This window comes from Micropterus salmoides, unplaced genomic scaffold (assembly GCF_014851395.1).
Source record: "Micropterus salmoides isolate LMB-PRFRI ecotype aquatic unplaced genomic scaffold, ASM1485139v1 Ms_hic_scaffold_2, whole genome shotgun sequence".
Taxonomy (NCBI): domain Eukaryota; kingdom Metazoa; phylum Chordata; class Actinopteri; order Centrarchiformes; family Centrarchidae; genus Micropterus; species Micropterus salmoides.
Window position 1 is genome coordinate 18,119,690 of NW_024041150.1, and position 22,437 is coordinate 18,142,126.

General features: G+C 42.4%; 1 protein-coding gene across 1 annotated transcript in view; it reads left to right on the plus strand.

The window, feature by feature from the left end:
- The window catches only part of efnb3b (ephrin-B3b), a 76,280-nt gene that overhangs the window by 19,674 nt on the left and 34,169 nt on the right, over positions 1-22,437 (plus strand). The window contains exon 2 of the mRNA XM_038732413.1: positions 18,764-19,053. Coding sequence (XP_038588341.1) covers positions 18,764-19,053 — 290 coding nt within the window. The remainder of the gene's footprint in view (positions 1-18,763; positions 19,054-22,437) is intronic.

The window sequence follows — 22,437 nt, forward strand, 5'->3', positions numbered from 1 at the left end:
CCCATGCAGTCGTTTATGGTACAATAAAATGTTACTGTTTCATTGTTACTACCTAGACAGGCGATGGATCATGGCCACGCACACAATAATGCTGCTTGTGCAAATACTGAGAGACTTTACATTTAAGCAGCAAAAAAACCTTGTAAAAAGAAACCTGGTATAACAGAAAATATTTTTGACTTTCCAGAGTAAACGGATCAGACTTTCATTTCCTACAGTTAAAATGTCCCTACAGCTCTGACGGAGCTCAGGACTCAACCTGACGACGGCTGCCATACAACAAATGATTTGACTGTGGCCAGTATATTTGCATTTTGTGTGTGACAGCTTACCTGTCTTACCTTACCTGTCTGAAGTGTAGAAAAGTACAGAATGTTATTTTCCGTTAAATCCTGACTGAGCCTGTCTGTGTCTGGGGATTATCAATGATTATGAATAATTAATGAAGTTAACGCGGTGGTGCCACGTGCGGAGCAACTCTCTCACTTTGGAGACGCTCATATTGATTCTGCTGTACATTTATTTAATAAACTCAGAGGAAGGACAAACAGCTGTAAGCAACAAACAAAGGTTCAGTGGGCCTATTAATGTTGTGGCAACCACGAACATGCTGTCAGTCACAATAGCGCTTCAAGCTAGCTGGGAATAATAATACACATCTCCTCCTGTCTCATAACTGTCGGAAAAAACACATGCCTCTTTTGTGAAGCAGTTTATACACCAGCAAGGAATTAAAAGTGGATGACGCACAGCTAAAAAGCTATGATAGATTTCTCTGTTTTGGACTCTCTGGCAGTTCAGCCCTTTGAATAGAGTTTCTCTAAAGGTCAACAGTGCAAACTTGTGTGCCACCAAAGTTTATTTTTCTTGACATGGCAAGAAGAACACATATGGGTTCACCAAAGATATAAATTACACCACAAGACATTAAACATTACAGACTGGTCATACACAGCAGAGTGTTTCTTTATTCTGCAGCTGTATTGTCACATTAAAGCTGTTTCTCACAGGTCAGTTTCCTCCTTCACAGCTGACAGGAGCTGAAGCTTGGGAGAAGCAGGGCTGGACTTGGTTTGTTGGGTGTGTGCGTGTGTGTAGGGGGGTTAGGAGTGCTGGGTATGAGTGGGAGGTGAACTAGCATGCAGCATTAGTTCTGCTTGAGCTGATGTGTTAATTAACCAGCCGGGTGCATAGATAATTAATGAGAATCATGATTAATGACTGTACAGTATGCATGGCTAAGGCGGAACGCAACTCACTGATAAAGCGGAAGGAGGAGGAGGAGGATCACTGGCTATTCACCCTCTGTTGAGTGCCCATGGTGTGTGTCTGTACAGAATGCTTGCCTCTAAGTGTTTGCACATGTGAGTTTGTGGATCTGACCCGTGTGTATGTGTGTGAGTTGCCAGGCGTGGGCATTGATGCCAGTTAGAGTTAGCAGGCCTGGCAGTCGGTAGGCCTAATAACAGACTGCAGCAGGTCAGGGGGGCATTTAACACTTCTAAATACACTGGCAGGGCTGCCCACTGATGCCAGATCTGAAGGAGGACCTCACATATAGATCAACAGTGGAGTGAAGGACAACAAAATTGATCTGTTGTTGTTCTACATTCTTTCTTGGGCTGAATGTTTTTTTTTTTTACACTTTTACACTGCAAAAAATCTCCTGATCAAGTCAGTTTTGTCTGTAATAATGTGAAAAGATATTTCAGTGCAGCAAGGTTATTTCAAATTGTTTCCAATAACAATACACTTGTTTCAATCATTTTTCTTTATTCTAGCTTAGCAACCTTTATTGTTTGCAAGATACATTCACTTATTTCTATAGCATCTTTTGAAAAGTTGATTTCTACTGATAGGTTGAAATGCTCTTACTGCACTGGCCGCATGTCAGGGTTTTTTGAAAACAATAAAGTTTAAGGAGCCAGTTTAGACAGAAATTGCTTTATAAAATTGGCATTTTTTGCCAGTGGATTTTTTTTTTCTTCCAAAAACATGAAATTAAACCGTAATATAATATTAAAATTCTGTGAGTATATTCCATATCCTAATCTTCCGTATGCTAATAAACCACCAGAGCAGCTACTAAATGGACCTTGAGGTGAGATTATTTTGTCAAAAGAAAGATTGATGATTTGAATTAAAAAGGTTTATAATTCCAGTTCAAAAGCTAATATATTTTGTTTGAAAATGCATGAATCCTTAATTGATTATCAAGGAAATGCTCACTGTAAATGTATTATCTTTGGGATTTGGACTGTTGGTTGGTTGAAACAAGCAATCTGACATCATCTTAAGCTCTGAGAAATGTTGTTATTTTACAGACTAAATATTAATCAAAAATGAAATAATCCTCAGTTGCTACTAATAAGAAATCATAAAATATCTGTGGAGCAACACTGATTCCTTGACGTTATAGAAACTATCCTTGATCCCTGTGGTGGTCCCAGGTTGGCGAGGCCATAGGACAATTTCCCACTGAGGAGATATAAAATATTACATTATTTAAGCTGATAGCATAAATTGAGCTTGCATGTTAAGCTATTTTTTTTTTATCTTATCTATCCCTGCCAGTGCGAGGTCAGACTAGATGACTAAATTAAATTAATTTAGAGTTTAACGCTGCGCAGATAACATTCTTCTGATTCTTATGGAGTTTGGAGACTGAATTGAGTTGATCTTATAGATCAGTGAGTGGAGCACGGCGCCAGCACAGTGTTACGTTTCTAGCTGTGCTACTGTGTGTGTATGGTTAATAAGACAAATATATATTTTGCAGATAAAATTATTCACTAAATAGCAAACACGACAGTCTGAGATGAGGATTAATGCAAAGAACGCAGACAATACCAAATGACGACCAGTTTTATCTGTAATTTGTTTGCTATGAATACTAACTCAGCTGTGACAACACCACCCGTGGCAAGAGGTGGTTTGACCGCTGACCGCATGCACAATTGAGGCCTTGACCTCTCATTGGTGCAACCTCCAACTTATGATACAATCTCACCCAATGAGGCTGAGGCTTGGGAACAAGCTGGGAGGGGGGTTAGAGGGGTGACATACCAGTGCTCGCCCTGTGTGTGTTAATCTGCTTTGTCTGGCAGGATGCACCATCAGCACTCAAGCGTGACCCTTAACCTCTAACCTCAAATAAGGGAGGATGGGCTGTGGAGGTCCCCCCTGCGCTCCCGACTCCCATTGAAAGAGAGCTAGAGTTATTTAGAGCCATGGCATGCAGAGGGAGAGAAACTATGTTCAAGGGTGTTTGTGTGTTGAGATAGAGATGGTGGGGGTGGGAAAAAAAGCAAGACTGAGGAGGACGGAGATGAGACGCGAGTGAAGAGGAAGAGACATGAAGTACAGTGTTTAGTGTGCTTTCTTCGCTCTCCTCTCCTCTGTCTCTGATGAGGAGACAAATAGCTATTGTCATCTAAGAGATGGTGGAAAAAGCAGCTCACGCTCCCTTTGTTTTCCGGCTCTGTGTTTGAGAAGGGATGACAAAGGCCATTTTCATGCTCTGCGTCTGTCTCTGTCACCTCCTCCTCCTCCTTCTTCTTCTTCTTTTTTTCTCTCCTCTCACTTCTAAACCTCTGTCCCGCAGGCCGCCCTCCTCTCCTTTCTCTCACACTGTGCCTGCCATCTCTTTAGTCATGCCTTTGCCTCCTTACTTTTTCTTTTTCCCTTTCTCCCGCCGTGTCGCCGTGTCCTTGCCTTCAACCCTTCCCTTCTTCATCTACCCCACCGTCCATCCGTCTTTCCCCTCACTTTCCTCCCATTCGTCCTTTCACCTGCCACACTCCTCTACTGGGGGTCGGGCTAATTATTCCTCACTCATCTTTTTTTCCCCCATCCCTCCCTTTATTTTCTCATGACTCCCTGACACACACACCTGTAGCACAGCATGACATCTCACAGTCTTTCAGCTCTCCCTCCTTCTGTTCATTACTCTCCTCTTCCTATTCTGCATCTCTGCACCTCCCCCCCACCCCCCATAAAAATGTTTCAGCCTATTTTTCACTCTTGCACAAACTTACATAAGTACTGAACTCTCCATGTTTTTCTCTAATTCCACGTTTGCTCTGTTTTCCTGTCCTTGTTCTGGTTTTCCTCTGCGTATCTAATGTTGCACCTGCTTATGCGCCTGCTGCCTCTCATTCTCGCCATCTTCCTCTCACTTTCAGCTGTCAGTCAGCAAGTCACTGAGGTTTCTTTTTTTTTTGTTGCCAAGAACATAAACATGCACCCAATTTGAACCAGTTGCACTCAATCCAATTCCTCTCTTTGAAGAAGGAAGTGTGTTGCAATCCAGAGATTTTGGGAGGCTGTAGAGGAAGATGTTCTTGGTAAAAGCAGATAGGAGGAGAACTACTTCTCTTTCCTTCTCTTTCTCCGTCTCACTCGTTCCCTCTCTCGTTGTCAGCCAGTGGTCTCTCTGGAGCTTCCCCCGGAAACAAAGGGAGGAATAAAACAGTATTTTTAGAGCCTTTCATTTTTCATTATCATAATGATTTGGGTTTTGTAGAATCTTTTCATGTATATTTGACTGGGTGTGTGTTTGTGTTTGTGTGTGCTCAACAGGGTGTGCAGGGTGTTTCTTTTGCTGCACTGCCGCTCTCCCCACTCGGGAGCCCAGAGGTTGAAAAAGAGAGCATGCACACGCGCACACACACCCTGCAAATCAGTCGTACTCTTCCCCAGCCGTGCCTCCTGTCTATTTATTCCTCGATTCATCCGATTCTTTATTTATTTTACACGCTGCTTCCTAATGCAAATAGGTTTGTCTGCTCCCTGCCGAACTGTGGGAGCAGCATGGGACCCAGAGTGTGTGTGTGTTTGTGTGTGTGTGTGTGTGTGTGTGTGTGTGTGTGTGTGTGCGTGTGCAAGCGAGTAAGTGAATCCGTGTGCATGTGGGAGGATGGGTGAGAGTTTATATGTGTGTGTCTGTGGGACCCAGTGAGTAATCGAGCCAAAGTCCTTATCTGTCACCAGAGAGCTGCCTGGCTCTCTCTCAGCTGTCAATCATCCAGCCCCAGAGACAAACACTCTGCTTCAAACACTATGAGAGGCAGAGAGAGCGAGGATGAGGGACGGATGAAGTAAAGAGAGCGCAGGAGGGAGGTGGGGAGAGAAGGAGGGATAAGAAAAAGATGGGAAGAAAGCGAAGGAGTGTAGAGAGGGGAAGCAGGTGTGGAGGGACAGGAGGAAAGTGAAGGACAAAAGGATAGAAGCTGTGATAAAAGTGAGGGAGAAGCAGGGAGGGGAGGGGAGGAGGTGTTATTTCAACACCTCTGTTGTGTGTTCTTCGGGCCCCGCAGGTAAACGTGGAATGGAACTTTAAAACACTTCACCTGCATGAATTAGACAGGCCCCTTGAAAATACCCGGGCGACTTTTGAAAAAGCCACTCTTTAGAAAATAAAGTGGGAGAGAAGTGGTGAGGCACGCGCACGGACGTGCTCAAGCACACACCCACACACAGCCACACACCCTCACGCTCACGTATAAATGGAAACACACACACACATTCCAGCGAAGCTATCAGCACTGAAATATTGGCATGACACACTTCAATATCCTGACGGGAGTGAATAGGATTTTTGATGACCCGGAGGCTTTTTCTTTCAGCATGTTTGTGTGCGGGCATCAGAGTGTGTGTGCATGTGATTGCACTTATGTGTGTCTGTTTGCAATTGCGGCAGCCGTCAGCTAGCCCTAGACCCTTTCTGTCCTACTTTCGTAGACGCATCCCTCCATCCCTAACTGTTTTGGACTCTGCTCTTGCGGCAGGCTAACTGTTGATTATACCGCGGGGCTCCACAACCCCTGGGTCGAGCCAGGACTGCCGCTCTAGCGCTTTCCCCTAAGACCTTAAAGCTTCCTTCAGCCAAAAACGGGAGGAGGTGTTTGGGTGCGGGGGCTGGAGAGCCAAAGAGGAGGGGGAAAAAAGAGACGGAGCAGCAAAGGGTTTGAGCCCCAAATCGCTTCAAGATGCGTTCCACTGGAGTTGGAGTAGCTGAGAGTCTGGGAGTCGGGTAGCGCTGCTCAGAGCCTGTGGGGAAACCGAGTGGAAGCCAGGTTCCCATTTCGAATGGTGGATTAAGCACTGCTGCAGATACACAAGTCCCCTGTTGGGACACACACAGCAAACACACACATATCCTTTACTTATATCCTTGTGAAGTCCTTCTTTGGAGTATAATAATTCCCTTACCATAAACTAAACTTATCCTTTACCTAAACATGGAGCTAATATTTATTTTATTTGTAAACTTAAGATTTTAATAAAAAATGAGGATGGAACAAAACAGTTCCAACTTTATAAAAATGTTGTCTCTTAAAGGGATAGTTCAACATTTTGGGAAATAGGCTTATTTGCTGTTTTCTGAGAGTTGAGATGAAAAGATTGATACCGCCTTCATTCCTGATATAAAGCTTGAGCCAGGAAATGGTGAGCATAGCTTAGCATAGAGGCTGGAAACAGGGGAAAATAGGTAGTCTCTTTTCAAGATTTAAAAAATTCGCCTTCCAACACCCCTAAAGCGCACAAATGAACACATTATATTTTACTTTTTTAATGTGCATATAGGCTGACATGAAGTGTAAAAATTACACATTATGGCTTGCTCTCAAACTTGGCCTCAAACCTTTAAAAAAACATTTAACAAAATAATCTCAATTTACAAAAATGTAGTCACTCTGAAGGACAAAACTCTCAGTACTCTTTTTTTATTATTATTTTCAACAAACACCTAAAACAAAACAATAAATAAATTCTACTAACAAGTATTGTCTATGTATCCAAATCCTGACATGTTCTTTCTCTGTGTCACAGACCTCCATTGTTGCCCAAGAACCATTAGAAACACATCAATGAGTCACACTGTTGACATGTTCCTTCACTATGATGCTCATGGAGACTAGTTTATTTTGAGTCAATCTCACATATTCTGTTTTGAATTTGTATTGGCCCACAGTTGAAAACAGTCCTCAACAAATGCGCTGTTTACTCCTGAGTAACGTATGATAAAAACTACAGTGCCTGGCTGCTCTAGGAATTAATTTATCCTTAAAAAAAAACTCTCTCTCTCTATATATAAAACTATATATGTGAATATAAGAACTTATGTTGGTATCCTTTAGCTGGAAAGACACACTAACACTGTTGTTTTGGGTTTTTAAATGGGACTTTTTTTGACAAAAACCTTTGGAAAAACAGAATAACACCGGACTTATCTTTTAAGGTTAGGTTCACATACAAATAAACATGGATAACCTACGTGCATGCTCTTTCGCTCACACACTCAGCAGCCTAGTGAATAAAAAAACAAATGTCCCAGGAGCCCAACATTCTTGGTGTCCTCTAGGGGCCCCCTATGGATTACACCGCTCTCCTGACACCGTGGCCTGGCTGAGCTTAAGTTGAGTTGCCTTTAGCTAAAGTTTCTGGCTCCCTGCTCTCTGTGGCCTCTCCGGAGCAAAGTTGAGCCTCCACACACACACACACGTGGCCCTCCCAGGTCACAAATGGAGAGAGGGGACCCGGCGCAGAACGCCTACATACACCCAAACACACACACATACAGGGAGCTTTGGAAATGCAGGTGACCCACACTATGGCAGGTCAGCGTCTCACCTCACTCCTTCACTCCCAGAGGGACGACTCTTGGATGGTTCTCTTTCTGTGTGTGTCTGTGTGTGTGTGTGTAAAGCACAGAGAATGAGAATGAGAGCCACTGCATGCATTATAACCTTCATTCCTCCAGAGCCCTGAGTGACCTAATTAAATTAGTGAGGTGGTTGAAGTGAATGAGTTGAGGCTCAAAGACTTTCACATACCAAGTATAAACACCAGCTGCCACTATCCGTGTGTGTGTGTGTGTGTGTGTGTGTGTGTGTGTGTGTGTGTGTGTGTGTGTGTGTGTGTGTGTGTGTGTGTGTGTGTGTGTGTGTGTGTGTGTCATCGTACACTATATACTTAAACACACTAAAGACCTCACTGGGAGTTTTAGGGGGTCTATAGCATGTGTTTGTATGTGTGTGTGTGTGTGTGTGTGGAGCCCCCCCCCCGTCTATCTCTCTCACACACACATACACAGATGTCAGGACCCACAGTGCTCCATCACCACACACCTCCACTAGACCACCTTAATGGGACCAATCCAGGCTGCTGCAAATCATCCAGAGTACATGCTGAAAACGAGGAAAGAGGAGGAGTGGTGGGGGAGGGCAGGTGAGAGGAAAAGAGACACAGGAGCAGGAAGGAATGGTGGTTAGAGACGGTTTAGGAGTGAGGACAGAAAAAGAAAGAGATGGGGAATACTGCAGCGATGAGGAAGGATGTCAAGAGTATGATTTTAGGTTTGTCTGATGCCCCAGAGGAATGGTTCAGTTTCACTGTGGAACAATTCCTTCGGTTTGGATACAAAATGTCTCCGCTGTGGCTTTATGGCTGCTGGTTAGTGGATGTCATCATGTTCAATTTTCAGACGGAAGCATGAAATACTGCCAATATTAAGGAAGGAGGAACATAACGGACAACAGTTCTAATAATGGACTGATTTAAAGAAGTATTTGCTTCTTACTGTGTCTAAAATTTTCAGGTTTTCCTGCTTAATATTATTGTAAATTGCATATCAGAATATATATAATGTATGGATATTGAATATGAAATAATATCTTGGGCTTCGGACAGTTTGTTGGATAAAATAAGCCACTTGATTTTACATTGGCCTCTGGGGAATATGGATGGGCATTTGTCACAATTTTGTGACCCTATATTGACTAAAAGATTTACAAAGTCAACAGATGAATCAATAATTAAAATAATCATTACTGATTGTTGCAGGCATTGGGGCAAAAACTTTGAGGTCTTCCTGTCCAATATTTAGCTAAATAAACCATTTAATAAAAAATATATTTCACGAAGTTGTACTCTTTGGAGCCTTTATTTAATCAGCTCCCATTGAGATATCAGAGACATGCATTTATGTACAAGAATTTTACTGAAGAACAGTAATATGCTTTAGAATATAGTAAATGTAGCCCATTAATAATAATACAACATGAATAATAAAACTAAGTTAAGATAGACATCAGTGAGTGAAAGCAAGTACAACATTAAGAGATTTAAAACACTGAAATTTAAAAGAATGTTCCAAAAATACCCCAAGGATACCATACTGTGGATTTTAAAGTGTGACATAAATGAACATGCAATTATTGAACCATTTGTTTTTAAGTCAAAACTTCCTGGTATATCTAGCTGCTTTTGCATTATTCCATTTCTGTACCTCTTTTTGAGCAAACTAAGATCAAAGACAAGCTGTAAACAACCTAACATATGGTTGGCTGGAGAGAAAAGAAAGATGGGAATGAAGGAAGGTATAGTGAGGTGGAGAAATGAGAAATAGAGCAGGGGGGAGGCTCGGTGAGCCACAAGAGATTGAATATAGACCAGTGTCTAACACTCGCTTCTAGCAAATGTTTGGAGGAGTCAAAAGAAGCCACGAACAAAAGCTCTAAGCTGGAGATGCAGGAGCAGAAACATGAAGAAAAAAAAACAGGAACAAGGATGCAAATGAGAAAGAGATGAGGCAAAAGAGAGAGGGAGAGGTTTTCTTGAGAAAAGTTTCTGTTGACCTGAATATAGTTGCGTTGTTCAGCTTTGTTCAAAGAGGAGAAGAAGTCTTTCTCCGTAGTTGGTTAGTTAGTTCTAGATTCTCTTTATGGTGCAGCTACAAGTTTCAGCTTAATGTGATACGCTCATCTGCTGCATTGTATCGTATGGAATGTATTGAACACAGCGGGACCACGGCAACAAGGGATATGAAGGGTGTGTGTGTGTTTGACGGAGCGACAAACACTGTGTGTCTATGTGTATGTGTGTGTGTGTGTACGTGTACGTGCTCTTTACAAATGCCAAGGCATCCAGCGTGCCTCCATCCCACGCCTCTGTGGTTACGCTGGGTGTGATATGTACTGGATGTGACATCGACGCTGCAGCATACTGGACCGCCTCTGGACAAGAGGATGAGTGCGTGTGTGTGTGTGTGTGTGAGATGACAAGGACGCAGTTACCTTCAAAGTCCCATGATGCCAACTAACTATTCAAACAAGGCTCTGCATCCCTACCTGCTGACTACCACCTCCCGTCTCTCCTTCTCTCTCTCTCTCTCTCTCTCCCTCCCTCCCAAACATCGTCAGTGTCTCTCTACCTTTCTGTCCACCACCTTTCTTCATCCCTGTCTTTCTTTCCCTCCCTTTCTCACCATATGGAAACTATTACCACCGTTGTCGTTTCTCACCAGCAACATTCCTCAGGGCTTTCCAACGCTCGCTGACTTTACATCAACCTTGTGCTCCTCTCTCCTTGTTCACAGCTCGTCTTTTTTTCTATTTAACACTCTAGTTTCCCCTTTTATTTCCATATATTTAGCTACAAAGCTGCATAAATGTTTATTTATTTGCCCACTTGGATGCACTGAAAAATGATCCCCTTGTCATTAGGGTATGCAATATGTTAGCAAACTATTACTAATGTTTAAGTCCACCTGATCAATGTAAATCCAATATTCACTCTCCTGTTAGCTCTGTTTTGGTCTCCACCGTCTCCTGAAGGAAATATCATGCTCTTTAGCTGCTAGCTGTTTCACTAGCTAGTTGCTTACCCTGTTTGCCGTTTGGGGCTGGGCAGGTAGTTGGTTTATTCAAGTTTTGTCGCTCAGAACATTTTCGTGCTGCGGCTGGAAATGAGGTTGGTGAGAGTGGAGTTTGTGGGCCAAAAGAAACAAAACAATGAGCTAAAGTGATCCATCTGATCCGTGTTTGTACAAAACATATTGATTAGTGCAGTTTTCTGCAAAATTCCGTCAGTATCATAGGAGCTCTACAGTATATGATGTTTTTAGAATAGAAACAGAGGGTAGAATAAAAAAAAGTCCTGTGGATTTGAAGGTTTGGCTGCACAGCATAAGTCTGTGCTGAGTGCCCCGGCTTTGGGGAAAGTGGGGTTGAAGAGGATACGCTTTGCTATATAAAAGAAGGTTGTGCTGTTTACATCCAACTGTTTGCAACTAAATGGATGATAATTTACAAAACAAAAATTCTTGGGTGGAAAGCCAGCTTGTGACTGTCTCCCTCTTCCTCTCCTTGTCGAACTCACATCCATTCCACCAATTCATCCATAATAGAAATGTTCAGAGGTATCTGGGCCATGCCTTCTAGAGAGACTCAAACTCTCATCAATTTACATTATAGCTCTCTCTTTCCTCCTCTCTGTCTCTTCCTAAGCCCTCTCTGTCTCCCACTGTCTCGTACAAATGTATCTCTATCTCTCCCCAGCTCCATACACACAGTCAAAGACCACTTTCTGCAGCTCCTCTCCAGGGTATATGGTTCTTTAATGAAGACAGTAATAATGATTATGGATATTTTAAAACTGTCTGTCTGCCCTGTGCACTGATGGAAACAGAAGCAGTGTCCGCTTGCAAAGGGTCCTGTCAGATGATACTGAATTTCAAATAACTAAATTATGATCATTGATTATTAATTCCAAGAACAGTTTTAGATGACAAATATTGTGTCAAAGATAAAACTGGAATTAGATAATTTCCTTTAACTTGAGTTTTACATAGAGCTACACTGAAGGTACTTTATTTATATTAACAGTGTAATACTCTCAGACTGATATATGACTAAATCATTATATAAAAACATGAACATAGTATTAATCAGTAATATTTCACAGGATGATCTCACACACTGATACAGGCTCAGATTTTTTGGATGTAATGCCTGAAATTCAACCAAAATGGGCTTTGAACAGACTTGTACCAGCATTGAAAAAGCCCTTTTCGGTTACAGAAGCGATCAAAGATGAGGTCAGGATAAAAGAACACAACATGAGTAAAATTTAAAATCTCCTGAATCTTTTAGTGTAAACGTATCAGATGGAGCAGCAGGCGGAAGATGTAGGTGAAACGTGCACAGCACACCAGGTCAATTTGATGGAGCTGCTGTTCCAACAAATACTCTGTCAAAGACAGATTGTGCATTAGGTGAATTCATGTTTTATATACTCCTGACCATATGTTTTATATTATATATCGTTGGGCTGCACAGTATATAGGGGCACTGATTGCTACAGCAGAACATTGGAAAATGATAGCTGCTGCAGTCCCTTCTCTGAGTGGGTGCTCTGCAAAAAAGATCTCCATCGTAGCAAGTGATTTAATCCAGCGCTGAGGCTTGAAATAATATTTTTCTTGAAGTAGGTAAAACAGTCTGTCAGTAGAGTGAGATAATTTTACATTTCCAAATCTCTTGAATCATTTTCTTCATACTAGAGGAGTCCTTTTTTTAAATTCTTTCAAGACTTTAACACTTGTTTGAAAGGAAATTCATTAAAGCAAATGAAGGTGCATAGGAATAAAGTTAATTATGGTGCAGAATTGGCTGACATTTTCACTTCAAAAGTGCTTTAAAGATTTTATGTGGGCTTAAATGACATGTTCAAAATGGACGTTTTCCAGTCTGTGTGTGTGTGTGTGTGTGTGTGTGTGTGTGTGTGTGTGTGTGTGTGTGTGTGTGTGTGTGTGTGTGTGTTTGCTCATAGTGGCGCTCTTTGGAAAGCACCTCTCCAGCAAATGAGACCCAGCGGATTTACTTTAGACAGCTACTAGATGGCCTGCAGGTGTTGTAGCTCAGCGGGTGTGTGTGCGTGTGCACGCCTGTCCTATAGAGTGAGTATTCCTCCCATAGCCGATCGGTTTGCTACTCTTTAGTGTGCGTGCTCCCCTGCCGTGCGTCTGACAGCATGTGTACATTAAAAAAGGGGGGAGCACTCAGAGCCCCTGTGTGTGTGATTATGCTGTGTATACCATGAGATTAGTGCAGACAGCTTTATGCGCAGGGCCCACCGTAAATCTCCCCCGCCACAGAACCGAATACACCATCGTTTATTATTCCCTAATAGATCGGCCCTTTGCTGTCTCTCCTTGGCTTACCACTCGCGCCAGGTTGTGGTTAGCTCAAGGACAAGACCCCCACAGAGGATGGAGGAGGTCAGAGTGGTGGAGTTTCGAGTAAATACGCTGTCCAGATTAAATTTAAGTTTATTTTTTTCAGCGCAAGTGTCCTTCCCTCTGCCTTTTCTTTATCCTCCTTCTGTCTGTTTTTTTGCACAAGGGTTTATTTTTCCACATTATGCTCTGTTGCAATCTGTCCACCTTCTCGCTCTCTCTTTGTCCTTATGTGTTTGTTTTGATGCTTTATCACTTTGGATCCCACCTCTCTTGTTTGTCTCTCGCCTCATTCTCTCTGTCTCAGCATCTTTGTTTGTTGGATTTTTCTCTCACGGACTTAGCGCTCACTCTTGCCTGCCCTCCCTCAACCCGCCTCTCCTGCATATTCTCATGTTCGCGCAGACGTATACACTCTCACACACACACACAGACACACACACACACACTCCCTTGTCTCCCCCCTGCTGGCTGCACCTGTGTACCCAGCTTTGGTCCGGACATGGCTCGGGTTGCCGCTGTGGAATCTGGGAAATGTTTGAGCTGTCCGATACGCCGCCCAAAGCAGGTACAACGACTGACAACATGCAGATGGACAAGAGAAAAGACAGAAACACACACACGAAGCTCACAGAAAACGCAAACAGAATCTTATCCTTTGCTAGCTTTTAAATGTCATTCATAACTACATAATAAATTTTTTTTAAATTTGATTGGAAATTGGATATTGATAAATCTCTTTGTGGTATAAAATGTGTTAAAGTTTATATACGGCATTGAAAGAATGGAGTGGAAGAGAAGGAAGGAGTGGAGGGTGAGAAGCAGGAGGTGTGAGAGGTCGGAGGGGGAGGTCAGGGAGACTGACACTTGAGTCTTCTCAGCTCAGCTCAGGGGTCGCGACGGGGCGACGCTTGGGTTGAGAAAATGATGTTTCTTCCCTCATAAAAGAGCTGCAGAGAAGAAAAGAGAGGGAAGCTCCCCCTCCCTCGTGCCCCCCCCCCCATCCCTCCATCTCTTCTTCCTCCTCCTCCTCTTTCTTCTCTCCCGCCTCAGTGTCACCTCTGGCCCACTCCAACCCCCCACGCCATGTTTCAAAGTGTGGCTACATGAATGGCTCTATTGTTAACGGCTGAGAAAAAGGGAAGGAGAGAGTGGACAGCAGAAGAGATGAGGGAGAGTGAGAGAGGATAGGAGAAAAAAAAAAACACTCAGAGACAGAGAGAGTGTTTCTCTCAGAGCAAAACGTGGCCAAAAAGAAAAGAGTAAAGGGAAAACGTAATGCTGCTCAGGGCTGTGTCTGAATGGAATGATTTATTTAGATGTGGTCACAGATGAACTCTATAAAATTGTTTATAAGTTCACCTCACTTCACTTTTCTCTCCTCTTGTCTCCACTGGAAGTGCATTTCACAGATTCACAAGGCTCGCAAACTGTCCTGCACTCATAGACTGAACTTTTTAAGGTAGATTTAAAACATCCAGTCACAGGAAAAACTGTATGTGAGTGATTTTATATCACCAGATTTGTTGACACTGAGGGCATCATAAAGAGGAGAGGGAAAGTGTGAGTTCTGAGATAAATACATACAATTTTTGTTCCTCTGTACATGATTAGATTGCGACATGGTCTTTCTACCCTAAAATCCTACAAACACAACCACACACATACACACAATATCATTCACTCACATACCAGGTTAACCAGGGTTAACTCAGCAAATCTGACACCCTGAACATGGAACCTATCAGAAAATTGAGGTCTCTTGCAGGAATGTGCTGGAATTCACTGTCAATTTCTGTCTTTTTTTTCTTTCTGTCTTTCCTTCATTCTTTTCTTTTCCTCCTCCTCTTGGTATATTTTAAGATACTTTACTTCTGTGAAGTGTTTCCCCTTTGTCTCTGTGTTTCCTTTCTGCTTGTTCACCACATTTCTTTGTTGTTGCTACATACCTTGCCTGACATGTTCAATATTTTTTTCCACTCCCCTCCCTCTCTCTCACTTCACTGATTTCTCCCTCTTTCTTTCTTTTTTTTTGAGCACTGCACCTGCCCGGTGGCATTTTACCTTAACACTCTTACCATCCTCTGTGTATGTGTGTGTGTGTGTGTGTGTGTTTGCTTTGCCATTCTGCAATGCAGCTCGACTGTGACTCAGGGTACCATCAGCTACCTCTCACTGAATGCGTCATGCAGGAAGCAAAAGGTGCTTGTTTTTAGAAGAGTGTGTGTGCGTGTGTCTGTGTGTGTGCGTGTGTGTGTGTGTGTGTGTGTGTGTGTGTGTGTGTGTGTGTGTGTGTGTGTCAGTGGCTTTCAGTGTTCATGTTTAGAGAAAACTAAACCTGTGTGTTTGCATGTGGGTGGATATGTTTGGGCAAACCTTTTGTGTTTAACAGGAGGGCATCTGTATGTGTGTGTGTGTGTGTGTGTGTGTGTGTGTGTGTGTGTGTGTGTTGAATAGATTTTTCTGTTTAGGCGTTGCTACAGAAGCCTCGGGAACCGCCACCATGTTTACAGTTCATACTCTATAAATGGTGTGAGTGCATGTGCTCGCCTGTCTGAGGTCGACAGGAATGTGAAATGTGTGTGCGAATGTGTGTGTGTGTACGTGTTGAGTGAAGCTGAGTGCCTACCTCTCCTGTCTAAGTTTTGCCTGATAACCCTGAGTGACCTGGGTAATGAGAAGTGGAACAGTGGCTTCCCTCAAGGCCTCTGGGCCCGCCTCAGCTAAAGCTCCTCTGCTGTTCAGTCTGCTTTACTCAAGTTCCCCTCCGGTGTACGCCGCCAGCCAAACACACCAACAGATAAAGCTTACATCTTAATTTGCAACAGGTGTAAGGCTGTTAGCTCGCAGTGCTAAGAGGTAGATGTAACCTGCATGGAAGGGGAGGATGTGGGTAGATGCAAACAGGCAAAACAGAGGAGACACACAAAATCCTTCTTTCTCTTCCTATAGAAGCTTGTCATTTATCATATCATTTTGCTTTTAGAAAACAAGTTCAGTGTTACAAGTACTAAAATTCAACTGGCTAACATCGCCCACCAAAACTTTGCTGCATGTAAGCCTGTTTTGTCTCATCTGAAATGCCACACTAACGGTGTAGCTCTGTGGATGAAAATGTCCGTCTGTCAGTCAGTCGTCCAGTACTTTGATTTATGACCAAATACCTGCAAACCTAATGACATTTAAGTTGATACTTGTTTTAGAGCTAACTAGTTAATGTTAGCATGCTAAGATGGTGAACATGGCAACAAACATGGTTAACATTAGTTTACCTGCTAAATCTCCGTGTGTTAGCATCATCGTTGTTAGCGTGTGAGCAAGAGAAAGTAACCCTGATGATGTCATCAGAGCTATTTCACCTTGGGCTTGCAGACCTAAATATTATAGTAATGGAAAGGCTGTTTAAAAACCGGGGGAGTGGAGTTTTACATAAGGGGACACTCAGCAAGCAGTTAGGGTCTAACAAAAAAACAAAGGTGCATGATGGGAAAAGTAGGATCTGGTATTTTTGGAGCTTGACCCACACTAGCGACTAAAAGTCAAGATATCTCAGCCTCTGTTGCATCTGTATCTCAACTTTATGGAAGTGCGATACATTTCTAGAGTACCCTTTTAATCTGCACACATTTAACTAATGAGACACATGGATAAAAAGAAAGTTAATGTTTACCAGATTAAATTCTTATAATAATGTAATTCTTGGCCCCTTTTGTTACTACCCAACATTATAAATAATAAATTGGCACGGATTTTGGTCAGCTTGTAGGGAAGGCCTGAAATGAAGTAATAGTATTTTTTATTGGACAAATGAAAGTGTAAATTGTTGCCAATGTGAGATTAGTAGGATTTATTTTGTCTTTTTGACAGTACAGTTATTCAACATGATTCTCAGTCTGTTCATGCTTCGTGATCCTGCATTGTTTATTTTTTAATGGTCAAACCGTTGTCTGACAGCAGAACAGAGAGAATAATTAAGCAGGTTTGAGTGCTGTGACTCCCAAGTGTTCGTGTGGATTTGTTGGAAGCAGAAGCAGCGTCTGAGTCAGAGGTAACAGAAAATGGGCTTCTTAATATTACAGGCATTTGCTTACTCCCACTTCCACATCAAATTGTCACTTAAAATTCTGTGAGAATGCTAACAGTAGAGAAAATCCAGCAAATCCCCTCCTCCCTTTTATCTTTTACTACTATAAACACGTTCCTTCTTTCTGTCCGTAGTGACATTTATTTTAACCTGAAGTGAGGGCACTACGCGTATGTGCAAAGACTTACTTTCTGTTTTATCCACTGTTGGCCAAGCATGCTAGCATGGTGCGTTAAAGTCATCATAGGCCTCCGGAGCTAAGTTGATAACTCATAGTATTTGGCCTTATCAGCAGGAGATGGCCCTGTGCTGCAAGGGGAATGACAGAGTCTGAGTCATTTGTTGAGTTTATGCCCCTCTGACTGCTGTGTTTCATGTCCTCTGCTCTGGAAAGACCTCTGAAAGCTGGGCAGCCACAGTGTGCCCACTAGTCCTCCATACTACAAAAAACGGGTCGGGTTCTACCTGGGTTAAGACCAATTTGGGTTATTGCTGATATGCAGAATTAATTTCAATCTTTGTGTGAAGTATTTCCTGCTCAGCGTATACCCCAGGAAAGCCATTTAACAACATTAAGACCATCTAACATCAAAGCTGTTAAAGCCATGGTAAAATTAAAATGACGATGATAATAAACCACACTCAATCATATGTTTATTGAACTGTCGCATGAGAATCACTTGAAGCTGTGGGTTTCACATAGATGACAGGTGTCAAATCATCAGTTAGGCTATAAACAGATAAACAGACTGCACATCATTCATATCAGAAGTGAATGACAGACTGAAATCAAAACGGGCTAATTAGCAAACTAATTAGTTACCTGAGATTTGGCACTGGCTGCTTCGTTCTGCTGATCCGCTGACTGTCTCTTCCTCTATGGACATGCCTCAGTTCTCACTTCCAAATATAAGGGTTGGGGGAAAATTGCATTGCAAAGGGAAAAAGTAAAAAAAAAAAAAAAAGAGGTTGTATGTTTTGTTTACTGTATTTTACTTTCATTCCCCATGCTGCATTCACATGTGCATACATTGCAAGTCTTAACTTTAGTACTTCAGATATATTTGCAACATTTTTGTTATGTAGCCTCCAAGTCAACACCAATCTTACATTTTTAAAGACAATATTGCTCCTACTCCTACACGTGTGAGTGACTGAAGTTTAGTTTTGCATACTTTTGACTACTTAAGTTTATGTTTAGTCTGAAAATGTACACGATATTGATCACTCAAAAATATCTCTGAATAGGTCATTTCTGTGGGGTAGTTCACATGGGTGGAAAAAAATCGAAATTAATATTTTTCTAATAACGGAATCCTTTTTGGCATTGGATTGGTGATTATTTTCCCTATGTGGATCAGCAACAGGTGGTTTCCCTATTTTTTTCTCCACCGCCTTATAGGGCCAACAGCATGAGTTTGTGTGGAAAAAATGATTTGTGCAGCGGGTTCTATCAAGGCACCTGTTCCTCATCACAGAAAGAAAATAAGAAAGAAGTGGGAGAAGTAAGAGAGGTGAAGGACCCATGTGGTGCTCATTGAGCAACAAGGACAGGTGACTCGGATGTGTCTTCTACTGCTGTTGCATTAAGCAAAAGACTTAAGCTAATGTCTCTCTGCCTTTCTCTCTCCCCCCGACTCCTTTCTATCCTCCTCCAGGTTCAGGGACGATAAGGGCTACGTTCTGTACCCTCAGATCGGGGACCGGCTGGACCTCATCTGCCCTCCGCTGGACACCGCCAGGTCCACCCCAGAGTACGAGTTCTACAAGCTCTACCTTGTGTCGTCGCGGGAACAGGCGGACCGCTGCGAGGTGACCGGCCCCCCCAACATTGTGCTGACCTGCGACGAGCCCACCCGCGAACGGCGCTTCACCATCAAGTTCCAGGAGTTCTCGCCGAACCTCTGGGGCCACGAGTTCAAGACCATGCGCGACTACTACATCATCGGTGAGTCGAGGAAGCAGAGCCAACACTGGAGATTAGGGGATGGTGTGTGTGTGTGTGTGTGTGTGTGTGTGTGTGTGTGTGTGTGTGTGTGTTTATGGGCGTGTCTTGAGCTTTATTGTAGTATGTGTGTGTGTGTGGGGGGGGGGGTTGTTATGATTGCATGGCTGATTTCTGATTGTGCCTGAGTGTGTTTGTTTATTTCCGTGATGATGGTGATGATTGGGCGGGTGTGTTTAGAGTAATTAGGTTTGAGAATTGTGTGTGTGATCCGGCCTGCGGGTGGATACAGTGCACTGCAAAAAATGACCTGATGAGCCTGTAGTTTTCAGGATATTTCAGGGTATTTTTTCTAAATTCGAACCTTGCTCTAACTGTAGGTTATTTAACTAACTTCAATTAATTTCAGTTGTTTCACCTTTGTGGGATTAAACACACTTCAGGTGATGTCTCTTTTTTAAGCAAAAATGACTTCCCATCCTTTTCATTTTTTGCAGTATGTCCCTGGATTTGTCCTACTTTGCCACGTGTGTGGGCTTTTTGTTTAATGAAGTTTGGATACATTTTCGCTCCAGTGTTGTTTCTAAGATTGTGTGCGTGTGTGTCATTGCTATGTCTTTGTCCTGCTCGGCTGCTGTGCTGGCCTTGGGCCTGTTTATTGTTATTGCGAGCCTTTGCAGTTACCGCAAAAGGCTAAGCACCGTTTGTTTTGGTTTGTTCAGAAGATTTGTTTGGAGTCAGGCTGCATGAAGACCTGATGAGGTCATCATGGCGAGCCAGGCCAAGTGTCTGTATCGGACGGAACAATCTGCAAGCAGAGGTCGCGTCAACCCGAAACCTGTGGGTTGTTTTTAACTACAGACCGACAGCCAAGAGCGTTCAACTCTCACAATTGGAGCCATGCACGCAACGCAGACAGACCATACACACTCATGTGCTTGTATACACACACTCTCGCATGCACACAAGTTTGCAATACAAACACAAGAACTGCAAAAAAAACACCTCAGGAGTGAGAGAGTGAGCAGCATAGACAAAGAGAGAGAGAGAGACCCTGTTAGATTCCCATAGCTCTCCGCCCACGCACCTGCAAGCTCTATTCACTCAGGTGTGCAAATGCTCTTTTCACTTCTTTTCATCTGTGGGTAGAAAAAAAATGATGGAACGAGTAGAGCCGGGAGGAGGAGGAAGCTGGGACATAGAAAGAGAGACAGACAGATAGAGATACTGAGAGAAACAAAGAGAATATAAGAGCTCTGAAAGTCTGCGATGTCCCACATGTCTCTTTCTGTTCTGTATTTGTTCGCCGGTTTCGGGTACACTCGGTTTACGCTATCAGTCCTCATACCCGGTGTTTGTGAAGAGAGGTGAGGCACTGGGCATATTTCTCCTGCACCCTGTATCATTATCAACATACAAACATTTCTCTCAGATTAGATATGAGGAGGTGAGATAACATGCAGTGGTGCAGTAAGACACCATGTACGTATGTGTGTGTTTCGGTGTGCTCTATGTGCGCCCAGCGACCCAATAATACAGGGATTTTGGCCTGATAAGTAGGGAGGAAAATTAATGCAATGTGATACCTGCTGATACCTGATTCAGTGACTGACAGATGTTGAACAGCAGAACTTCCACATCAAGGTGGCTGCGAGAAAGCGAAACAGGATACATAAGACTAACGCAATAATGTTAATTGTGTTTTTGTAGATTTTTATATCAGTGATTTGAAATTATCCCAGTATGATAATAAGTGCTGTATGGTGTACTAAAGTGAAAATTTATTCTATTATCCACTATGCAGTCTGTGTGCAAACTTTCACAAAACTCCCTTTTATTAAGTTGCCTCTGTGTTCCACTGTCCATAGGTGTATTCCTTACAGATGGACTTGACTTGAGGTCATAAATATTTGAGGATGATTTTGGTGTTGTCCATATTCAGAATTCACACAACCCAAAAATCTGGAGCGCAAAACATGTGAGTGTTTGCCAGAGGTGGAAATCACTCATGCTACTGTAATTGAGTAGATTTTTGTGTACTTGTACTTTTTAAAATCTGTTTTTACTTGAGTAAGTTTTGTTTGAAATATTGTTCTTAAATTTTAAATCACATCCGTTACTGAGTAAAAAAATAAAAAATTGAAAAACTTTTAACCACTTTGGCTTCAAGTGCAAGAAAGGCAGCAGCTTTATTCTGCAGTGTAAGCTGTGTTTGCCCAGAGAGACCGAACTGGCAGCTTAAAAAAACTCAACATCAAACCTGTGCAAGCATGTAGAGGTGAGTTAAATAATAATATACCATTCCATTGGTAGTTAAAAAAAAGTTTTCTTAGTTTGGTAAGATGCTTTGCTCAAATTAGCCAAAAAGACACAGTTTCATTACGAAGCAAAAACATTCCAAAAACTTCTCATAATAACATAAAAGGTCTCTAACGTTGTTTTGCGCCGTTGCTTCGGCAAAGATTCTGTCAAAGGAACGAAAATCAAAAGCGCGAAATGGCTTTGTGCCCTTATCAAATCAAAAAAGACTGCGATTTAATTAAATGTAGTATATGTTGTATAGTTCTTTTAGGAGGTTAAAAAAGTACTAAGTAACTGTTACTCTTCAGTACATTTTGAATGAGCTACTTTTTACTTTTACTTGATTAGATTTTTATACTGGTAATTTTAATTACACTTAAGTAAACGTTCATCAAAGTAATAGTACTTTACTAAGTAGAATATTTTTGTACTCTTTCCACCTCTGGTGTTTTCCTTGAAGTGCATACATCTGCTAATGGGCATTATTATTTAGAAATGCATTATAACACAAAAGGTTTGAAGCTTATCCAGAGATTATGTGTCAAGCCAACAGATAATCAGCAACATACCGGTTATGCACTTGCAGTTATCACCACCAGATCTGTTCTTTTTTTGGCAAGATATTCAAAGTGACCACGTATAAATATCCTGTTTTGTGTGATTGCACATACTGGTTGGAGGACTTCCATCAATAAACAACATCGACCTTAAACCTGAAGTGCGTTCCATTGCTGCAAAGTAAAAACCACCATAAAACCCAAATGTGGCCCGCAGTCTCTGCTTTGCCCACCTCTCTTCTGTACTCCCACCTGGCAACTGGAGTGTCCAGAGATAGAAACACCTTTATCTCCACACACAGACCAGACTGATCGATTGACAGCTCCAGCCCAATCAATGACGGCTGCAACACAAGGTCACACAAACTCAGACACACACACACACACACACACACACACACACGTACTTTCACATTTGAAGAGAGACAGTGAGTTGGAGAGGTGAAGAGACAGGGGAGTAGCTGATTGTAGAGAGCATTTGGTACTGATAACTTATTGATAACGTCACCAGATAACTTGTGTGTTGTGT